At 43.9% G+C, this 17337-nt stretch overlaps 1 protein-coding gene across 1 annotated transcript in view; it reads left to right on the forward strand.

The window, feature by feature from the left end:
- Positions 1 to 17337, forward strand: part of LOC137384912 (semaphorin-3E-like) — a 405916-nt gene that overhangs the window by 301261 nt on the left and 87318 nt on the right. The window contains exons 6-7 of the mRNA XM_068059620.1: positions 7935 to 8051; positions 16574 to 16716. Of these exons, the coding sequence (XP_067915721.1) occupies positions 7935 to 8051; positions 16574 to 16716 (260 nt within the window). The remainder of the gene's footprint in view (positions 1 to 7934; positions 8052 to 16573; positions 16717 to 17337) is intronic.

Consider the following 17337-nt stretch of genomic DNA (forward strand, 5'->3'; position numbering starts at 1 on the left):
TTCTGTGTCTCCAGGCTGCTCCTGGTTCAGGGCCTCCTACAGTCCCAGTAGTGACTACTGCTCCCAGTGGAACTACTGGAACTGCTGAGCTGCCAGCCCTCTGGTTGGCCAGCAGCTCTTGAAGGCAGGATGCCGGTCCTTAAAGGGATGGAGAGCCAGCGCTGTTAACTGCCTGAACGCCTTAAATGAGACCAGAGGGAGTCCCAGAACAGCCAAGGCAGCAGGTCCCCTCCCTTTTCTGGCCCAATCTTCAGCAAAGAATGACTAAAAGATTAATAAGAAAGGTAAAATTAGAGTACGAGAGAAAGTTAACTAGAAATATAAAGACAGATAGTAAGAGTTTCTATAGAAATTTTAAAAAGAAAAGAGTTAACAAAGTGAGTCAGGGGAATTAATAATGGATAATAAGGAGATGGCAGATAAATTGAACAGAGATTTTGCATTGGTCTTCACTATAGAGGATACAAGTAACATCCCAGTATTAGTTGTAAATCAGGAAATGGAAGGGAACTCAAGAAAATTACAATCACCAGGGAAGTGGTACTGAACAAATTGTTGGAGCTGCGGGCTGACAAGTCCCTGGGTCCTGATGGACTTCATCCTAAGGTCTTAAAAGAAGTGGCTAGTGAGATAGTTGATGCATTGGTTTTAATTTTCTAAAATTCCCTAGATTTGGGAAGGTTCCATTAGATTGGAAAATACCGAATGTAACTCCTTTATTCAAAAACGGAGGGAGACAGAAAGCTGGAAACTACGGGCCAGTTGGCTTAACACATGTCTTAGGGAAAATGTTCGAAGCTATTATTAAAGATGTTATAGCAGGGCATTTAGAAAAAATCAAGGTAATCAGGCAGAGTCAACATAGTTTTGTGAAAGGGAAATCATGTTTAACCAATTTATTGGAGTTCTTTGAGGGAGTTACATGTGCTGTGGATAAAGAGGAACCGGTGGATGTATTGTACTTAGATTTCCAGAAGGCATTTGATAAGGTGTCACATCAAAGGTTATTGCAGAAAATAAAAGCTGATAGTGTAGGGGGTAACATATTGGCATGGACAGAAGATTGCCTAGCTAACAGGAAACAGAGAGTAGGCATAAATGGGTCATTTTCTGGTTGGCGAGATGTAACGAGTGGTGTGCCACAGGGATAAGTGCTGTGGCCTCAACGTTTTGCAATTTATATAAATGACTTAGATGAAGGGATCAAAAGCATGGTTGCTAAACTTGCTGTTGGCACAAAGATAGGTAGGCAAGTAACTTGTGAAGAGGACATAAAGGGGCTACAAAGGGGTATAGATAGGTTAAGTGAGTGGGCAAAGACCTGGAAAATGAAAATGTGAAATTGTCCACTTTGGCAGGAAGAATAAAAAAGAAGCATATTATCTAAATGAATACAAAAGTAGGGAGGTTATGCTTCAGTTATACAGGGCATTGGTGAGACCACATCTGGAGTACTGTGTACAGCACTGGTCTCTTTATTTAAGGAAGGATGTAAATGTGTTGGAGGCAGTACAGAGAAGGTTTACTGGACTAAGACCTGGAATGGGCGGGCTGTCTTACGGGGAAAGATTGGACAGGCTAGGCTTGTACCCGCTGGAATTTAGAAGAATAAGAGGTGACTTGATTGAAACACATAAGATCTTGAGGGGTCTTGACAGGGTGGATGTGGAAAGGATGTTTCCCCTTGTGGGAGAATTTAGAACTAGGGGTCACTGTTTCAAAATAAGGGGTCATCCATTTAAGACAGAGATGAGGAGAAATGTTTTCTCTCAGAGGGTCGTGAGTCTTTGGAATTCTCTTCCTCAAAAGGCGGTGGAAGCAGAGTCTTTGAATATTTTTAAAGCAGAGGTAGATAGATTCTTGATAAGCAAGGGGGTGGAAGGTTATTGGGGGTAGGTGGAAATGTGGAGTAATCAGTTCAGCCATGAACTTATTGAATGGCAGAGCAGGCTCAAAGGGCCGAGTGGCCGACTCCTGCTCCTAATTCGCATGTTTGAATGTTGGGACCCTGCAACCTGCATAAAATCCAGCCCAAGTAATGGGAGCTCTACAGTGCATCTGGTTTCATTGCTTGAAGCTGTCTCTGAGCTGCCAAAATGAAGAAGTGCTTCATTCACCAGCACTGACATTCCCTGATTTGGTGAACATTGTTGGCTTGTTCCTTTGGGAAATGTTTGCCAAACAGATTTGTCTGAAAATGGAGTCCTTTACTGCAGAGAGAAAGATTTGATTCAATAAATCCTTGTGTAACCACCACCCTGCAGTAAACAAAATGTAAAGTTCAATTCTGTTATAAATTCTGCAAACTGTGAAATACATTGTGTTAGTGAAACTGTACATTTCAAAACAGTTCGAGATTCTTTGACAGTGGTTGAAGATTTACTGAAATATCAACCTTACTCAGTGGCTTTTCATGAACTTCATGTATCAGCATCACCTAATGGTGAAGTATTGTAAATGACAAACAAAAACATTTTACAGATGGAGCAAAAACTTGAGCTTCCTTAAATTTTCCTGCAATTCTACTCCCTGTTTCCCTCATTCTTCAGTAGAAATGGGAACACATTGGATAACGTTTAATATAGTAATGCAGTTCAGTTGCTGTTATTTGATTAAATTACCTGTGAACACTGTTGAAATATTAATTGTAAGTAGGTTGAAGAGGTAGTGAGATTAGATTCTGGAGATAAAATTAACAGAATGACTTGGGGCCCAACTTCTGCTGTAATTGTGAAGATGAATGTTAAACCTGTCAAAAATAGGAGATAAACTGAAACCGCCAGTCATTTCCTCGTCTACTCTAGTCATATTACAGTCAGAAATTCACGGCAACTTTATTGTGAAAAATAATTGTTGTTTCTTGTTGAAGAGCTTTTAGTGAAGGATCCAGCAGTTTTCTACTGAGGAAATCAACTCACCCACTGAGATGGAATTAATTCCACAGTGGAGTAGGGAAAAGTTTTGCCATGGATCTGTTATTAACATTTATTTTGTTGTAATTGCTATATTAACTGATTTGATGTTAACATTGATGGATAGAAACAAAGTTTCCACCAGAGACAAAGTGCTCACCCACCAACCATCATTAAGTCTTTAATAGGCTATTGCTTGCGTTTAGCAACTTTCACCACCAGACCAGCCACTAATTGCACTTTAGGCACATGAACAGGGAATTATTTCTTTGCTCCAACTCATTACTAAACTGTACTTTCACTTCCTCCTCGTAAGAAGTTGAAACATTTAGCTATTTAATTAAAGCACAAAGTATTTACATATAATTTCCAATATAGGGCAGATGATGTATTTTTTAAAACTTGGTGTAGTTTCTATTTTCCACTCTGAGACTTGATCACATACACACGTGCCTGCTGCTGATATCTAGAACCATCAAACAGTCTTTTAAGATCAAGAAAAGCTACAAGTTCACTACTCAGTTTAATTTCCTTCTGTTTCCCATACAACAGAGCCAAATTAAGTCTCTGACTAGTTTAGTGGTTGTTAAAGAATGAGATACAAAACAGGCATAATTGCAGAGAAGTTGTGTTTGGCCTTGTTTTTGCTGAGAAGTTTAGGGCCACATTAGCTCCTTGGCAACTGAAGACACAGCCACCAATGGTGGAGTGATTAAAAGCAGGGATGTGCAAGAGGTAAGAATTGAAATGGGTTTAACATCCAAGTTTTGGAAAGTAGAAAATATCCTGTTGTGTGTCAGTGGAGTAGAGATTAATTGTCAGTGGTTTGACTTAGTGAGAAGCAAGTACAAGTGTCTCTAGGCAGAATGACTCAAAAGGAAGGCTCTAACCCACAGTTTCTGCTTGAAGAAATCTATATTCATAACGTCCAGTCATTTCTGTGTCTCATAACTCGGTCGATGTTATGCAGAGTTATTTGGCAATACATACGCAGGAAACTTTCGATAGCTACATCACTGACTCTAACATATACAAATGGGGCCAGTGGGGACTTGGTAGATAGGCCACAGGAAGCATCAAAAAATGGGAGGAAACTGGGGTAAACGTTGTACTCAAGTGACAGAAATGACTTGCACCCAAAACTCCTCACTGAAAGAACTTCCTACATATTTTATACACTGTTAATATGCTGAAAATTATAAGGAAATTAATGCCCTTTCTGGTTAAATTTCCCTCTGATTTACATTCTATTGCTTCATCAAGAAAGCAAGCTGGAAAATGTCAATTTGTATCTTGATCATTTTGGAATGAGATGGATGAGGGTGACTGGATGACTGGTTCCCCAGTTCGTCTTGCCTCGTGAACCAATTTATTCCTTTGATAAAGGACCAGATGGCTACAAGATTCCTATTTATATCTTGCTCCAGTTACTCAACGATGAGTAAAGTGCCCCACTGTATATAGAGATGCTCATGTAAAAGAATATCTATGGGCACTTTACAAGAGGGATGGACCAAGCATAAAAAGGATTCAAGTAAGAACATCAACGATGCAATAAAGGCTGAGTAGCTCTGCAATAGAGTTTTAGAAGGCAAGAGGATGACTGAAATATTGATCTGCAGCTGAAGTGGAGAGAGAAGGGAATGAACAATGTTACTGAAGCAGTCCATGTAGAAATGCAGCAAGACCTGGACAATATCCAGGCTTGAGCTGATAAGTGGCAAGTAACATTCGTGCCACACAAGTGCCAGTCAATGACTATTTCAAACAAAAGAGAATCTAACCAACTCCATTTGACATTCAGTGGCATTACCATTGCTGAATCCTCCACTGTCAACATTCTGGGGTCACCATTGACCAGAAACTGAACTCGAGAAGCTCGACACCATCCAGGACAAAGCAGCCCGCTTGATTGACACCCCATCTACAAGCATTCACTCCCTTCACCACCAACACACATTGGCAGCAGTGTGTACCATCTACAAGATGCACTAAAGGCCTGCTACCCGACCCGAACCCGACGGGACCCAATGACACGTGTCGGGTTCGAGTCGGGTTGGGTTGCTCCTCTGGGTACGGCTTTCGGGCTCAGGTTGGGTCGGGCCTGGTCCGGGTCGGACACACACAGGAAATCTTGCTTTTTACTCTGCTGGAGTAGAGAGTGTAAAAGTTGAAAAACTTACCTGAGCTGGGAGTCCAGGACGTCAACTTTGAGTCTGCGCGGTGAGCGAGGGAGCGTCTCTATGACGTCATCACACTCATGCTGCAGCTCCCTTAATGCAAAAGTGGTACAGTGAGTGAGTGCACTATGGAATCAAGATAGGTAACCATTCCGGTGGTCGGGTCGGGCGCGGGAAAAAATGGAGGGACTCGGGCTCGGATCGGGCTCAGGTCCGATGTGGTTCTGTTGGGTTTGGGTCGGGTTTATACTTCCTGACTTGAGCCAGGCCTTTAAGATGCATGACAGCAATGCACCAAGGCTCCTTAAAGAGCACCTTCCAAACCCGTGACCTCTACCACCTACAAGGACAAGGGCAGCAGATACATGGGAACACCACCACCTGCTAGTTCCTCTCCAAGTCACACACCATCCTGACTTGGAACTATATCGCCGTTCATTCACTGTCACTGGGTCAAAATCCTGTAACTCCCTTCCTAACAGCACTGTTGGTGTACCTACCCCACATGGACTGCAGTGGTTCAAGAAGGCAGCTCACCACCACCTTCTCAAGGGCAATTAAGGATAGGCAACAAATGCTGTCCTAGCCAGTGATGCCCACATCCCATGAATGAATAAATTAAAAAAAAAATAAGATGGATGTATGGCAGAACAGGTAGATGTGACTTGAGAAGCTGAGAATGAAGTCAGATAGTGCCAGGCCATGGAGAGATTTGAAAGCAGGGCTGAGAATCTCGATTCACTTGATCCCATGAAGTTTAGCATGGAGAGGATGATGCGTGATTAGTGCAGAAGGTGAGCTCAAGTTGTGGGGTTCCAGATTAGTAAAGGGGGCAGAAAGGGTGAAAGAGAGAACATTAGAAAAGTCAATCTCTGAGATGATGACCATTTGGACAAGGATTTCAGCAGAGGTGGGTTTCAACTGGGGTGTAAGTAGAACGTGCTGGAGGGATTGTGAGCATGAGGCCAAGCTCAGCTCAGAGACAAGCACAACAATGATAGCAAACACCCCTGGGATCAGTTTAAAGGGAACACCTATGGTAGTGATAGAGTTAGAGCCAGAATCACATAGTTGCTGTCAAGAATCAAATCCAATAGCGTCGGTATTGTCCATAGTGAGCAAGATAGCTATTGGTTTAATAAAGCTTCAGTTGAGGCTAGCAGAGGCCTCATTGTCACATTAACTTTATCCGATGACAACACCTGGATAATGCTTCATTCTGAAAACAATAAATTCCAGTGGCACTAGACTTTTAAGATAGTCATTTTGATGAATAAGCTAGTATCTCTTTCAGTTGGCTTGCACAACATTTAATACAGTTTATGTTACACAGTTACTGACATATGTTATAGGTTATAGCAACTTCTGCTTTAACTGGAAAAATAGAGGAGCTGAAAATCATCGTAACGTTCTAAACAATTTGCTGTTGTGAATCACAAAAAAATACTGCTAATATTTCAGAGAGTATTTTTATAATATAGCTTGTGGGTATGACATAGGCCTTAGAAAAGAAATCGTGTGAGTTTAAACTTAGTTAAATAACAATTCTCTGTGGTGACCTCTAGCAATATCTCAACTAGACTTCCTAAACTTCAATGGCCTTCTGCGATAAGTTTTCAAAAGGTCTGCTCAGTGGGGAACTGTTCAAAAAGACAAGTTCTACAGGGGAGTAGAAAAACTGATTGAAACAATAGTCAGGAACATACACATTCAGTTAAAGAGTGGCATTAATTGTGGCCATGGAAAAGTTTGCAGAACAAATCATCCTGCTGTCTCGCCCAGAGGACACCTGGTAAAGTCAATAAGACGAATAATTTCAAGAATGCTTTTCTTCATTAACATTGACATTTGATGTATGAGGAGGGGAAATCTTTCTCCAATGGACTGTTCTATTGTTCACTAACATAATTCCACCAGTGTGGAGCCTCCTGGGAGTGGAGAAAGTATCCGTTTCAAATGGCCCACGGTATTTATGCTGTGGGGTGATTTATTCAAACTAGCCAAAAATAATGAAACCAGAAAACAAACCAAGGTTTATCCCTGCTCTAAGGCGCTGTTTCAATTCTGCTGTGCAGATCAACGTGCATTCAGTGATTGTCCTTAACTTTCATTTTATAATCACCTACCAAGCACTACTATTTCATTCATCTTTGACCTATGCTGCAGTCTTTGTGACTCCAGGCCTCTCTCCCACTCTCTCCTCACCTCCAATTCCCAAGTCTCCAACTTAGTTGGGTGGAGTTGGGAAAGGCAGGGGTTAAATGATCAGAACCTCTGCTCCATGCCACACTAACTGCCTGCAACTTCACCCCCCGCTCCCCCCACCCCCAATCTTGTGGTATCATCTCCACCCCTGGCCCCACCTTAGTATAAGCACCACTGATCCACTACCAGCCTCTAGTCTCTCTCATACTCATGTGTTGTGGTACTTTAAATATGGCTTCCCCATTCCCTAACCTCTTCCCCAAATGTCAGTCGCACACCAAGTATAAATGGTGGTCCTATCTTGTGTATTCCCCATTCTTTATTAAAAAGTAAAAGATAAATAAGTGAAGTAACTTCCATGAGCTACCAATAGGCAACATGAGAAATATACAAAAGCAGACAAGACACAGAGATGTGGAAATTTACAGAATGGCTGAGTCTATGAGATAGAACACAATGAAACAGAACAAAATGAGAGAAATAAAGGGCAAAAAATAAACAGCAAGGTACCTAGAGGGTGACAGAAAGCATTAGAGAGCAAGAGAAAAGCAGACAGTTATAGGAAGAAAGAAACATAAATCATTCGCTTTGTCTGTCAGCAACTAGTAAAACATGTTATAAACTTTGTCTGTATTAGGTGAGCAGTTGTACATTGGCCTGTACACTGATTTTTTTGGAGAAGATCCTGCAATATTTAGAAGCTTGGGCTACCGTACAACAACCAGAACAGAACACGATGAACGACTGCTGAAAGGTAACCATTTACAGTTTCCCATATATTAATACGAAACAACTGACTGTACAGCACTAAGGAACTGAGCACAGGCAGGGTCAGAGACATTGATTCTCTGATGGAATAGGTGCAGAGCTGATTAGGGCTAATTGATAGCACGTTTTGATACAGTTGAAACCACTCAATTCTTTTTCTATTCATTTTCTGTTTGGGCTTAACCAGTACCTTAAAAAATCACAGGCTGATGGAGATGATTATTGACGTTATATCACATGCTCGTACATGTAGTGCGTATATCCTCAAACTCAGCTAATGGTTTATTCCAGGGTTAGTCAGTCAGAAAGCTGCATTTTTGTACTGGATTCAGGATAACGTTCACTGTATGTTGGCAGAGGTGTGTAGGCTGAAAGGTGGAGATGTGTAGGCTGAAGGGTGGAGATGTGTAGGCTGAAGGGTGAAGATGTGTAGGCAGAAGGGTGGAGATGTGTAGGCAGAAGGGTGGAGATGTGTAGGCTGAAGGGTGAAGATGTGTAGGCAGAAGGGTGGAGATGTGTCGGCTGAAGGGTGGAGATGTGTAGGCTGAAAGGTGGAGATGTGTAGGCTGAAGGGTGGAGATGTGTAGGCTGAAGGGTGAAGATGTGTAGGCTGAAGGGTGGAGATGTGTAGGCAGAAGGGTGGAGATGTGTAGGCTGAAGGGTGGAGATGTGTAGGCTGAAAGGTGGAGATGTGTAGGCTGAAGGGTGGAGATGTGTAGGCTGAAGGGTGGAGATGTGTAGGCTGAAGGGTGGAGATGTGTCGGCTGAAGGGTGGAGATGTGTCGGCTGAAAGGTGGAGATGTGTAGGCTGAAGGGTGGAGATGTGTCGGCTGAAGGGTGGAGATGTGTAGGCTGAAAGGTGGAGATGTGTAGGCTGAAGGGTGGAGATGTGTAGGCTGAAGGGTGGAGATGTGTAGGCAGAAGGGTGAAGATGTGTCGGCTGAAGGGTGGAGATGTGTAGGCTGAAGGGTGGAGATGTGTCGGCTGAAGGGTGGAGAGGTGTAGGCTGAAGGGTGGAGATGTGTAGGCAGAAGGGTGGAGATGTGTCGGCTGAAGGGTGGAGAGGTGTAGGCAGAAGGGTGGAGAGATGTAGGCAGAAGGGTGGAGAGATGTAGGCTGAAGGGTGGAGATGTGTCGGCTGAAGGGTGGAGATGTGTAGGCTGAAGGGTGGAGATGTGTAGGCTGAAGGGTGGAGATGTGTAGGCAGAAGGGTGGAGATGTGTAGGCTGAAGGGTGGAGATGTGTCGGCTGAAGGGTGGAGATGTGTCGGCTGAAGGGTGGAGATGTGTAGGCTGAAGGGTGGAGATGTGTCGGCTGAAGGGTGGAGAGGTGTAGGCTGAAGGGTGGAGAGGTGTAGGCAGAAGGGTGGAGATGTGTAGGCAGAAGGGTGGAGATGTGTCGGCTGAAGGGTGGAGAGGTGTCGGCAGAAGGGTGGAGATGTGTAGGCAGAAGGGTGGAGATGTGTCAGCTGAAGGGTGGAGAGGTGTAGGCAGAAGGGTGGAGATGTGTAGGCAGAAGGGTGGAGATGTGTCAGCTGAAGGGTGGAGAGGTGTAGGCAGAAGGGTGGAGATGTGTAGGCAGAAGGGTGGAGATGTGTAGGCTGAAGGGTGGAGATATGTAGGCCGAAGGGTGGAGATGTGTCGGCTGAAGGGTGGAGAGGTGTAGGCAGAAGGGTGGAGAGATGTAGGCAGAAGGGTGGAGAGATGTAGGCTGAAGGGTGGAGATGTGTCGGCTGAAGGGTGGAGATGTGTAGGCAGAAGGGTGGAGATGTGTAGGCTGAAGGGTGGAGATGTGTAGGCAGAAGGGTGGAGATGTGTAGGCAGAAGGGTGGAGATGTGTCGGCTGAAGGGTGGAGAGGTGTAGGCAGAAGGGTGGAGAGATGTAGGCAGAAGGGTGGAGAGATGTAGGCTGAAGGGTGGAGATGTGTCGGCTGAAGGGTGGAGAGGTGTAGGCAGAAGGGTGGAGAGATGTAGGCAGAAGGGTGGAGAGATGTAGGCTGAAGGGTGGAGATGTGTCGGCTGAAGGGTGGAGATGTGTAGGCTGAAGGGTGGAGAGGTGTAGGCAGAAGGGTGGAGATGTGTAGGCTGAAGGGTGGAGATGTGTAGGCTGAAGGGTGGAGAGGTGTAGGCAGAAGGGTGGAGATGTGTAGGCTGAAGGGTGGAGATGTGTAGGCTGAAGGGTGGAGATGTGTAGGCTGAAGGGTGGAGAGGTGTAGGCAGAAGGGTGGAGATGTGTAGGCTGAAGGGTGGAGATGTGTAGGCAGAAGGGTGGAGAGGTGTAGGCAGAAGGGTGGAGATGTGTAGGCTGAAGGGTGGAGATGTGTAGGCGGAGGTTGTCTATAAACCCCTCCCTTTGTAGCCTGTTTCTGCCAGAATGCTGTCTATGTGCTTTAAAAATGCCTCCTCAGACTGAGTTGCCTGTACTATGGCCCACCCGCACCCTTAATTGGCCAGTTCCTCCTCCTTGCTGCCCTTCCTCATAAGAAGTCCCACCACACACTGCCGAGCTGAATATTACCCTGATGATGGGTCACCTGCCCGATCAGTAAAAATCAGGCCCCTAATGTCGCAATTTCAAATCATCAATGCGTTCATAGTAGCAATGGGGTGTTATCTTCTTTAAGGACAGTGTTAACAGTCTTAAAAACTAAAAATGAAAATGAATATGATACTAGAAATATTCAAGTGTATGTGTCGTAGCATCGACAGCTTTGTACAGTAAATAAATGCTTCATTGCAGCTGTTGGCAAGAGTCCTGTCACCGCCCCCCCACAGGTAGCTACCAAAATACCTTAACATAAACATTACATTCAGTGCATCTGTAACACATTATCACAAAAATTAATATAAAACATACTATTAAACGTCAACATAAGGGGTTGCATTTATGAAGCAATATGAATAATTATTGTAATATTCTAGGCTTGGATATTATCCAAAATTGTAACATTAATAATAGCCGACTATGGTAATATTTAACCATTATTGGAGTGTCTCTGTGGGAGTAATGTTCACAATCCCCAGAGAGTTTGACATAAAAGAGCAGAATTATTAATGAGAAATAACTCGGCAACAGAAGAGCTTTGACTGACTGTCCAGAAATCTTTGATGATAAAGAACAGCCTATTCATGTCCTTGAAGCAAATCACTTGACCAGCTCTGACTAAATTCATTTCCAGACACACACACACGCAAGACAATTTTTCGTGTAAAATTGATATGCCATCAGCAAGTTTCAGGAGATACTCCATTGATCTAATTTTAGCAATTCAGGAGCATATATATCCCAAAACCCTCAGCAAACTCTTCCTTCCAATTTGGTGATTTATTTTACTCAATATTTTCAGTATGCGACCCTTTGAAGCTCATTGTATTCAAGAAACAGAACATCAATCCAGACGGGGACAAAACCTTACTAATTAAAAAGCAATCAGCTGAGTCCATTCTGCTCCTTACTGAAATATTCCTCTTTAATCTACTTGCTCTTCTTATCAAGACCAGCACAATCTAGTGCCACCTTCCCAAGTGCACACAATCAATATCAGTTTCCAAAAGCAGCTTTTATCAATCTGTGATATATTTACACCACCAATCATATTGAGTCTTTTATTTAAAACCTAAAACTGGAAAGCTCATCCTTATCTTAATAATGGAGCTTTGAATAGTCCAAACATTTACATTATGTATACATTCAGAGTAAATGCTGCAAAATTTTTAGCCATTAAAAGACCCATTCTAAATTAATGCTTCAAGAGCTCAGCCCTTCTTATACTCTTTTAATAAATCTCTTCTGTAGTCTCTCTAAGACCTTGAGCTAAATATTCCCAATCAATCAGTATCCTGTTGCATGACATAGAAGGTGGAGATACGGAGGCTGGGGGGTTCGAGGTCGAGGTGGGGTAATGTTGTTTCAGTGTGTAACAAAACCTGGTATGCTCCTTAGCCACAATTTACCCCTTGGATAAGCACATAAGGGTGAAAGGAACAGAAGGTTATGCTGATAGGGTGAGATGAAGTAGTGTGGGAGGAGACTTGTGTGGAGTATAAGCACCAACATAGATCAGTGGGGCTGAACGGCCTTCTTCTGTGCCATACATACTGGGATGAATTTTACCATCCCCTCGATGCCGCGGGTCACGGAGCAGGGGTCAGAAAATGTTAGGGGAAGAGGCCCGCCTCAACCCGCGACGCCAAGAAGAGCCGGCCATATATTACTGGCGGCAAGGGGACCTCGGTGCTGCCCACACCGCCACCTCCCCCCCCGCCTCCTGGTGCTCGGCCCTTCATCTGCATATTTAAATCAACAGTAATTATATTCAAATTAACTTACCTGCCATCCCACGCCGATTTTAAGGCCTCTGTTTTACGGAGTTCGGAGGCGAGAACCTGATGGGGAGGGGGGAGTAATAAAAATGTCAGAGTGGGAGGGGTGGAGGAGCAGGAAAATCAATTTTTATTGGATGTGGGGATGGTGGGAAGGGGTTATAGGCCAAATGTTGTAAGTTTAGACGGTAAAGTTCGGGTAGGGAAAAAGGAATGTGTTGGTCATTTCGGGAATTGAAATGACCATTGAGGGGTTGGGAAAGAGCTGTCCACATATTTTTTAGTGTTTTATAAAAATTTCATACTGATGCTCATTTAAAAATGTGAAGTAATGCTAAGGGCAGGTGCAGGTGCCGGGGACGTGGACGTGGACGCCACGCTACACGTCATTAGGGGCGGGCGCTCTGCACCCACTATTTAAATGAGCCCCTGTGCGAAATATCGCGGGGGTTCTGCAGCGGCTGCTGAATGCAGGCACCCCTAGAGAATCGGCTGGTATAATACCATGACTACTTACAATTAATTTTATAAAGATCTACTCCTGACCTTGCTAGATACAGGTTCACAATGCAGACTCAGCCCCAGTGTCAGAAGATTATCTCCGACCTGTGCTCATGTCGAAACCGGCTCCACCCCGGGAACAAACGTTTGCAAAAGGAGCCCCATTAAATCAACCTTGCTGCAAATTATTTAAAAAAAACTTAAATCTATGCCTTTATTTCATGAATGCAGAAGGAATGGAGAAAAAATCTTCTTGCTGTTTGCTTTACATTTTAGAAATTCCTAAACAGCTGCATTTTGACAGAGCAGAGTGCACGGTAATGTTTGTGCACCAGAATGCTTTCTCTCGGTTCAAAGCATGTCAGATATTCTTCAGAAGCAAAGCAAAGAACAAAGAACAGTACAGCACAGGAACAGGCCATTCGGCCCTCCAAGCCTGTGCCGATCTTGATGCCTGCCTAAACTAAAACCTTCTGCACTTCCGGGGACCGTATCCCTCTATTCCCATCCTATTCATGTATTTGTCAAGATGTCTCTTAAACGTCGCTATCGCATCTGCTTCCACCACCTCACCCGGCAGCAAGTTCCAGGCACTCACCACCCTCTGTGCAAAGAACTTGCCTCGCACATCCCCTCTAAACTTTGCCCCTCTCACCTTAAACCTATGTCCCCTAGTAACTGACTCTTCCACCCTGGGAAAAAGCTTCTGACTATCCACTCTGTCCATGCCGCTCATAACTTTGTAAACCTCTATCATGTTGCCCCTCCACCTCCGTCGTTCTAGTGAAAACAATCCGAGTTTATCCAGCCTCTCCTCATAGCTAATGCCCTCCAGACCAGGCAACATCCTGGTAAACCTCTTCTGTACCCTCTCCAAAGCCTCCACATCCTTCTGGTAATGTGGCGACCAGAATTGCACGCAATATTCTAAGTGTGGCCTAACTAAAGTTCTGTACAGCTGCAGCATGACTTGCCTATTTTTATACTCTATGCCTCGACCGATGAAGGCAAGCATGCCGCATGCCTTCTTGACTACCTTACCAACCTGCGTTGCCACTCTCAGTGACCTGTGGACCTGTACTCCCAGATCTCTCTGCCTGTCAATACTCCTAAGGGTTCTGCCATTTACTGTATACTTCCCACCTGCATTAGACCTTCCAAAATGCATTACCTCACATTTGTCCGAATTAAACTCCATCTGCCATTTCTCCGCCCAAGTCTCCAACCGATCTATATCCTGCTGTATCCTCTGACAATCCTCAGCACTGTCCGCAACTCCACCAACCCTTGTGTCGTCCGCAAACTTACCAATCAGATCAGCTACATTTTCCTCCAAATCATTTATATATACCACAAAGAGCAAAGGACCCAGCACTGATCCCTGCGGAACATCACTAGTCACATCCCTCCATTCAGAAAAGCACCCTTCCACTGCTACCCTCTGTCTTCTATGACTGAGCCAGTTCTGTATCCATCTTGCCAGCTCCCCTCTGATCCCGTGTGACTTCACCTTTTGTACCAGTCTGCCATGAGGGACCTTGTCAAAGGCTTTACTGAAGTCCATATAGATAACATCCACTGCCCTTCCTTCATCAATCATCTTTATCACTTCCTCAAAAAACTCAATAAAATTAGTGAGACACGACCTCCCCTTCACAAAACCATGCTGCCTCTTGCCAATAAGTTTGTTTGTTTCCAAATGGGAGTAAATCCTGTCCCGAAGAATCCTCTCTAATAATTTCCCGACCACTGACGTAAGGCTCACCGGCCTATAATTTCCTGGATTATCCTTGCTACCCTTCTTAAACAAAGGAACAACATTGGCTATTCTCCAGTCCTCTGGGACCTCACCTGTCGCCAATGATGATGCAAAGATTTCTGTCAAGGCCCCAGCAATTTCTTCCCTTGCCTCCCTCAGTATTCTGGGGTGGATCCCATCAGGCGCTAGGGACTTATCTACCTTAATGCTTTGCAAGACACCCAACACCTCCTCCTTTTTGATAATGAGATGCCTGAGACTATCTACACTCCCTTCCCTTGGCTCATCATCCACCAAGTCCTTCTCCTTGGTGAATACTGATCCAAAGTACTCATTTAGTACCTCGCCCATTTCCTCTGGCTCCACACATAGATTCCCTTCTCTGTCCTTGAGTGGGCCAGCCCTTTTCCTGGTTACCCTCTTGCTCTTTATATACGTATAAAAAGCCTTGGGATTTTCCTTAATCCTGTTTGCCAATGACTTCTCATAACCCCTTTTAGCCCTCCTGACTCCTTGCTTAAGTTCCTTCCTACTGTCTTTATATTCCTCAAGGGATTCGTCTGTTCCTAGCCTTCCAGCCCTTACGAATGCTTCCTTTTTCTTTTTGACGAGGCTCACAATATCCCGCGTTATCCAAGGTTCCCGAAACTTGCCAAACTTATCCTTCTTCCTCACAGGAACATGCTGGTCCTGGACGCTAATCAACTGGCATTTGAAAGACTCCCACATGTCAGATGTTGATTTACCCTCAAACAGCTGCCCCCCCAATCTAAATTCTTCAGTTCCTGCCTAATATTGTTATAATTCGCCTTCCCCCAATTTAGCATCTTCACCAGAGGACTACTCTTATCCTTATCCACAAGTACCTTAAAACTTATGGAATTTTGGTCACTGTTCCCGAAATACTCCCCTACTGAAACTTCGACCACCTGGCCGGGCTCATTCCCCAATACCAGGTCCAGAATGGCCCCATCCCTAGTTGGACTATCTATATACTGTTTCAAGAAGCCCTCCTGGATGCTCCTTACAAATTCTGCCCCATCCAAGCCCCTAGCACTAAGTGAGTCCCAGTCAATATTGGGGAAGTTTATTAACACAGAGTTTTCGAGCACAGCAGACTATTCACACTTTACACCAGAGTTATCTGAACTGAACTTCGCAAAGTTAGCAGATTTCCGGCTAGTGAATCCAATTTCTGTATTTAATGATTTATTGGCACAATATTTCTTGTCGCCGTTTACTGATAAAAACATTTTGTTCTGTAATGGTGGCACCACTTTAGTTTGGAAGCTGGTATTATCTTTGGAGGTTCAAATTGGTTGGGATGAATTTTCCTGGTGCCGTGGAGATGGGTTTGGAAGCAGGGAAGTCAGGAAAATATGGGAAACCGCGTCAGAACGGTTCCCCAACACCTTCCTCCCTTCAAGGGACTTTCCCGGGGGTGCTGGGAACAAAGTTGACAGCCTACTCCAGGGATGTGGGCAGCCAAATAGGCCAATAATAAAGAAATATAAGTGAGTGTTCAATTGTTTTTTTATTGTGCACATTTACAGCTTGCAAAGGCCAATTAAGGCCCCACTTGGAGCCATTTTTGGAAGGTGAAGGCAGTTTCCCACCAATGGAGTGATGCCCCACCGAATGTGGAGCCTGGAAGCTCCTTGGAGACGGCCTCCCAGAGGCACTGCAGGGGACCATTCGGCCCATCGAGTCCTTGCCCGTTCTCCACGGAGCTATCCATTCAGTCCCACTCCCCACTCGATCCCCGTTGCCCTTCAGGTTTATTTTCTTCAAGCGTCCATCCAATTTCCTTTTGAAGTCATTGTTTGTCTCCCCTTCCATCTGCAAGATCCACCTATAGTATGTTTCTAAAAATATATTATTTTTCCTAAGTATGTCACTCACATGAATAATTACATTTACTGACAGAACCCAAGTTTGTGGCAGCTCACCAGATTGCTGACAATGATGACAGAGATGATGACAAAGTGTACTTTTTCTTCACTGAGAAGGCCCTGGAGGCTGAGAGAAGAAGCACTGCCATCTACTCCAGGGTGGGAAGACTGTGTGCTGTAAGTGAGTTTCTGTAATTCTAGAACTGGGAGAAAATGTCTATGTTCATCACACCCATGCTGAAGTGTTCCACCAGGCATCTTGTCAAAGTTTAAACTTTATAATTTAATGTAAATTCAAATTTGTAAATTAATTTTTTTAAAAGTGATCAATGAGGAAAATGAAGTCAACACATTGTTAATCTAATACAAGCCATCAACAATTATACAAACATTTAAACTCTCTGTATTCACTCTTCGCCCAAAGAATAGAAGCACAATGAAATCTAAAACACAATAATATTGATTCCAGGCCATCTCTTTCATACCTCTCCTTTCAATTTCCTTTCAAAAACAAAATGATAAATACCTTTTTTCTTGTCTACCTTCTACTTTATAAAAAACCTTTCAAAATTTAAAACATAACATTTATCAATAATTGTTTATACATGGGGCACAACACTTCTCCCCAGACTCTATTATTGCTTTACGATCACTGAAGACTTGAAGAGAGAAAGTTTGGTTTTTACAGTCGGGCCCAATCTCCAGTACCAAGTACGCACAGAGCAGGAGCTGAATTCAAATCACTCTTTCCAGCAGTTTGGAATGTTTCCTTCAGGACAGCAGAATACAAGAACAGCT

Source organism: Heterodontus francisci, chromosome 27 (genome assembly GCF_036365525.1).
Source record: "Heterodontus francisci isolate sHetFra1 chromosome 27, sHetFra1.hap1, whole genome shotgun sequence".
NCBI lineage: Eukaryota > Metazoa > Chordata > Chondrichthyes > Heterodontiformes > Heterodontidae > Heterodontus > Heterodontus francisci.